We start from the raw sequence: 6,000 nt of genomic DNA on the forward strand, positions 1-6,000 counted from the left end.
TTTTCCTCCAGGAAAAAAGACAAAATTTACATCCCAGCATTTAAATCCTTCTCAAGAGGACCTGGGTTTGAATCTTAGCTCTGCCATCTGCTATCCGTGTGATGTGGGGATAGTCTCATCATTTGGGGGCCTTAATTTCTTCATCTATAAAATGAGAGGTTTGACTTGATGGTCTCTTAAGTTTTCTTCCAGCTCTAAGTACATTGTCCTGAAATATCTCATCTGGCTCCCCCTTACCTTCTCAAGTTTATTTCATTTAGCTCCTTTCACACACTCTCCATTTCAGTCAAATTATCCTGATGGTTATTCCTCTTACATGATACTGAATCTGCCACATGAATTTGCATACATGGCCAGTCACATCTGGAATGTGCCTTTGTTCCATACCTTCAGACTGTCCACTCTCTACTTTCCTTCAAAACAAAGCCCAGGTTCCTTCTCCTGCCCAAGACTTTTCCTGATTTCCCCAGTTGTTAATTCTCTTTTCTTGTTGCAATAACTTGCTGTAACTTTGTATATATTTTGTTTATCTTTGTACATGTTCCATCCCCCTAGCAGAACATATTTTCTTTGAGGAAAGGGATTATTTTATGTCTTTATATCCTTAGGAACTAGGACAGTGCCTTGGATGGAGAATGCATTTAATAAATGTTGTCAAATTGATTTTTTTCCTGAGTAGAGAATGAGCGACTCCTCATGGAATAACAATATCCTTTTGACGACTGCTGAAGGACAGAATAGCGTGGAGACCCCCACACATTCTTTTACAACTCACCCTGCCAGAAAACAAGTCTCTGATTTTCTGAAGCTGCTTCTCAGGGAGATCTTGCTCTGCACTCCAACACAAAAACAATTGCACCCATTGGACTTCCTTCTGGAGGTTGGTTCTAATGCAGTGGGAGTGGGCTTGGATATTCAGTCCTCTGAAGGACTGAGGCAAATCGTAGCTGGAGGCAAAAGCTGGAGTCTTGGGGGGGGTGCTTAGGGAAGGATGAAGTTTCTAAAGAAGTAAAGAGCCTTTGTCTTTCACCAAGGATGTGAAAAATCTTTTACCCTCAGGATAAGGAGGCTAAGGTTTTAATGTGAAATGAATTTGGAATGAACAACTGATCAGTAAGTATCTTTGGAGTGAACTTCAGTTCTCTTCCTTAGATCACATGGATCAAGGAACTCTCAAGTCCCCCTTAAAGAATCACATGAGTAAACAATTTGCTGATGAGATTGGGCCCTGAAAATTTTACCCTTTGGACTAAAAGTAATGTCCTCATGAATCTGAAAAGGAGTGATTTATGAGTGAATAAGATTTGAACAGAGAGTGAATTAGAAGAGAATATATTCTTTTCTTAGCCTGGTCCTAAATGGTCAACTAACATTCTGACCTTAAAACACTCTGAACTTCCAATGACTCAGTGAAAGTTCTGGTGACAGTTTATAAAATACTTTGTTAGTACAATAGAAAGTGTTGAATTTGACACCAGAAGATCAGGATTCTTGGCCTCAGCTCTGCCCTCCCCGCCCCCCCCACCCCCATACTATGTGACCTTGAGTGAGAGATCCAACTTCACTGTGCGTTATTTTCCTAATTTGCAAAAAACAGTAATTATACCTAGAATTTATAGAGCACCTACTATGTGGCAGGTACTGTGCTAAGCACTTTATAAATATTATCTCGGGGCAGCTAGGTGGCACAGTGGATTAAGCACTGGCCTTGAATTCAGGACAACCTGATTTCAAATCTGGCCTCAGACACTAGATACTTACTAGCTGTGTGACCCTGGGCAAGTCACTTAACCCTCATTGCCCTGCAAAAAGCAAAAAACAAAAAACAAAAAAATAAATATTATTTCATTTGGTCCTCCCAACAATCTTGGGAGGTAGGGGCTATTTGTTATCCACATTATACAGATGAGAAAACTGAGGCAAACAGAAGTTAAGTAAATTCCTAAGGTAACACACCTAGTATGTGTCTGAGGCTGGATTTGAATTCAGGTCTTCCTAACTTCAGGTCTAGCACTCTACCCACTACACCACTTAGCTGCCTAAACCAAGAAGTTGTTTACTCAAGTCTCTTGCAGCTTGGTAAATCTCTGAGTAAATAGCTCACTTTTTTCCCCCAGTATAATAACCCTTTTAGGTTAAAAGAGTGGATATATGTCCTTCTTGTGGGACTTAAGTGAGATATTATATGTAAAAGTCCTATGTCAAGTATAAAGTAGCACAATGCATTTAGGGAGGATTGGTAGTAATTATAAAGTGTTTATTCTTGGTACTTTTCTTGACCAGCTTTACTGATACTGATGTCAGAGTTGACAAGGTGTTGTAAAGTAGGCAAAAGTTAGTAATAAATACCTGTATTCTGCAAACAGTGAGTTTTCACCAAATAGTGGTGGTGAGCTTTAATTTGCATGATTAAGATTCAGGCCTGTGAGATATGAATATATGTATATGTGTGTGTGTGTGAATGCATGCATACATGTATGTTTCCCTTCCAATAAAGAGGACCATTTCCTAGAACTTCGGATAGACCTGCTCCAACAAAATAAGCACCCCAAACAGGAAACCTAGGAGATCTCTTCTGGGCCACAAGTTAGGATAACAGTGTCCTAGGATACCACGGTTTAGATTGAAGGTGTTATTGACTGTAGAAGACAAAGGTACTCCTAGGTATATTTGAAACACACAAAGAATGACCCTTTCTAGGAAATGAAATGAGAATCTCATTTTTTTCCAAAAGACTAAATGATCTCAGGGGGCAGCTAGGTGGAGCAGTGGATAAAGCACTGGCCCTGGATTCAGGAGGACCTGAGTTCAAATCCGGCCTCAGACACTTGACACTTACTAGCTGTGTGACCTTGGGCAAGTCACTTAACCATTGCCCCAGAAAAAAAATTTAATGATCCCACATGATTACCATTCATCTATTCATAGAATCTTAGACTTAGAACTGGAATGGACCTTAGATATAACCTAGTCCAATCCATACACGAAGCAGGTACCAAAACCTTGACAAGTAGTCACTTATTTTCTTCTGAAAGACCTCCAGGGATGGGACCTACCTACCCACCTAGGCAGCCCATTCCAGTTTTGTACAGCATTAATAATTAGGAAGCATTTCCTTTTATTGTTCAAAAATCTGATTTTTAAAATAAATTCCATCCATTGTTTCTAGTTGAACCATCAAGGGCCAAGCGAAAAGTATAACCCTTCTTCCATGTGACCCCCCCCTTTAGATATTTGAAGATACTTCCTCTAAGCCATCCCTTCTTCAGACTTTGCATATTTTCAGCAAGTAAGAGATTGTTTTCTCATCACAGTAAACATGTCATGGTTTCAGGCTTCTCCAGAGAACACAACGAACCAACAGAAACGATGCTTTCAGTCTGAGATCCTGCTTTCTGCTATGGGTGTATTTCACATTATAAGTGAAGGCTGCTGTGCTCTGAGTTCCAATGGTGAGTGGTGGGGAGATGAATCCTGATGTCTGCTCACTGCATTTATTTGTCAATGTGGATGCTTTGATACTGTGGAAAAGACAATGAATTATTCTATGTCATTAAGACTAGAATGAGGGAGAAAAAACACCCCATTTCACAGAAACATAGACAAGTAGCAGATCACTGCTCGCTGCAGAAGACTTGCCCATTTGAAATGCAAATGTATTGTAGGTGATTATGGTGACAGGACTGTAGGCTTCGAAGGGAGGCCAAGTCTAACCAATATGAATGTAGGGGTGTGGAACATAGAATGTTGGCCTAATTTTGAAAACTTAGTCTTGAATATTTTGGTAGACACTTATTAGCTGTGTTAGCTAATATCTCTGAACCTCAGTTTCAGATAATGATAGTAACTCTACCCAGGGTTGTTGTGAGGATCAAATGAGATATTTTGTCAAGCCCATTGCAAACCTTGAAGTGCTTATATAAATGAGACATGTACACCTGCTCCTGCATCATCATCATCATCATCAACAACAACAACACTGCTATTCAAGAAAAAGGAATCATGGGGACGGCCAGATGGCGCAGTGGATCGAGCATCAGCCATGGATTCAGGAGGACCTGAGTTCAAATCTGGCCTCAGACCCTTAACACTTACTAGCTGTGTGACCCTGGGCAAGTCACTTAACCCCAATTGCCTCACAAACACACACACACACACACACACACACACACACACAAAGCAATCATGAATGTAGAGCCATGCAATAAGAAGGATACATTATTGGATCTCACATCTCGTTGACCTACAGTCAGATTTTCAGCATACCAACTACCTTTCTTGGGACCAGTTCAGGGGTCTTTGCCCCCAGGCCTCCAACTTTTGTCTTTTGCTATTTTATAAATGTCTTTGATCATGAGACCCCACTTCAAGGCACTCACTAAATCTTGTGGGATCTTTCTGAGACAAGTTGGTTCCTTGACTTCATAGATGTGACACACATCTCTTCTCTATCGTCCTGTCTCCTAGCTCTGACATTCAGCTTTTAAGACGTCAGACCTTCCATCTTTCCTCTCTACCCCTTATCTTGACCTAACAAATTACAAGAGTACATTTTATAGTGTTTATTTACAAGGAAAAAAGAGAATATACAAATTCATAAATAATGCAAGAGTGTGAAGTATTTGAAAGTATTTAATCTCTCAAGTCTAAGAGGCCCGTAAGCTTTCTAACATAAGGCTTAAAGTTCACCAAACTTATGGTTAACCATGAGTCCCTGAGTAAAGTTTAATGTTTTAGTTGTATTTGGACATTCTGATATGCAAATCTTCCAGTACATGCGCCAACACCAGTTGTTTTCCAATTGGAACAAGACAGACTTTACTGTTATCAACCCTGTTTACCTATACTTCACTTAGTGAGATAATCTAACTCTGTTGTCCCCCCTCTCTTCATCTCTTATAGCTGCACCCAATGTGTTCTGTATTTTAGAACTTCAGTATTCATAACTCTTTGGGTGAAAATGGACTCGTTCATTACATGGCACTCTCAGAATAATGCATGGACAGAACACACTAGCCAACACACACACATACACGCACACATGCTCCATGATAGTATTCCTCAAGTGATACTAACTTCACTAAGATGATGGGTTCAACTGACTGTCGGTCATTGAAGTATCTTGTAATAACTTAGTTTACTCTTCCATCTAATTCCATTTAAATAAAACATCTTTCATAGAGACTATGACTTTTATTTATTTATTTATTTATTTATTGGTCAGGGCAATGAGGGTTAAGTGACTTGTCCAGGGTCACACAGCTAGTAAGTGTCAAGTGTCTGAGGCCAAATTTGAACTCAGGTTCTCCTGAATCCAGGGCCAGTGCTTTATCCACTGTGCCACCTAGCTGCCCCCAGACTTTTATCCTTTTAAAGCCAATCTTTTACACTGATTCTAGCAGCCTTTGATTACCTGGGCAAAGTGAAGGCTGTCCAGGCCAACCTGTTAGGCATATTGCAAGCAGCCAAAGCTTTATATAAATGGATGGCTCAGTCTTATGAGCTTCCATGATCAGGAGATCAGGTCTGGCTGCCTTCCCCAAACCTTTCCATCAGTCCTCTAGGAAACTGACCAAATAGGGCATAGATCTCTTCCTAATTATGCGTATAGTGAATCCTATGGCCTTTTGGGTAGGATTGCCTTCCTTGTTGTATACATATCCAGTTTTCCTTGAGCCTGAGCTTGGAACATCATCATTGAACATAGATGAATAAATGGAATTTTAAATTTGGGAAATCTTGAATTTCTAGACATGTCTGATACCTATGGATTAAAAGCATTATGGACCTTATGGAAAGGTATGGGGACTCACATATAACCTATGTCTGTCAGTGATATAACTTCAAGAACTTCATGCATATACCATCTTATGGAGCCCCTGCAAATGGCAGAGGGATTTTGTAATCCAGTGACCCTGAAGATGTAGTTATATGATAGTTTTAGAATTAAAAGGGAACCTTCAGGTTAATCTCGTCCAAAACCATAATTTTACAGTTGAG

The 6,000-nt window shown here is 40.0% G+C and overlaps 1 protein-coding gene across 1 annotated transcript in view; it reads left to right on the forward strand.

Annotated features, from left to right (window-relative positions):
• WDFY4 (WDFY family member 4) overlaps positions 1 to 6,000 on the forward strand; it is a 346,483-nt gene that overhangs the window by 126,203 nt on the left and 214,280 nt on the right. Inside the window, 2 exon segments of the mRNA XM_043980868.1 lie at positions 680 to 880; positions 3,335 to 3,452. Of these exon segments, the coding sequence (XP_043836803.1) occupies positions 680 to 880; positions 3,335 to 3,452 (319 nt within the window).

The sequence above is a fragment of the Dromiciops gliroides genome, chromosome 2 (assembly GCF_019393635.1).
Source record: "Dromiciops gliroides isolate mDroGli1 chromosome 2, mDroGli1.pri, whole genome shotgun sequence".
NCBI lineage: Eukaryota > Metazoa > Chordata > Mammalia > Microbiotheria > Microbiotheriidae > Dromiciops > Dromiciops gliroides.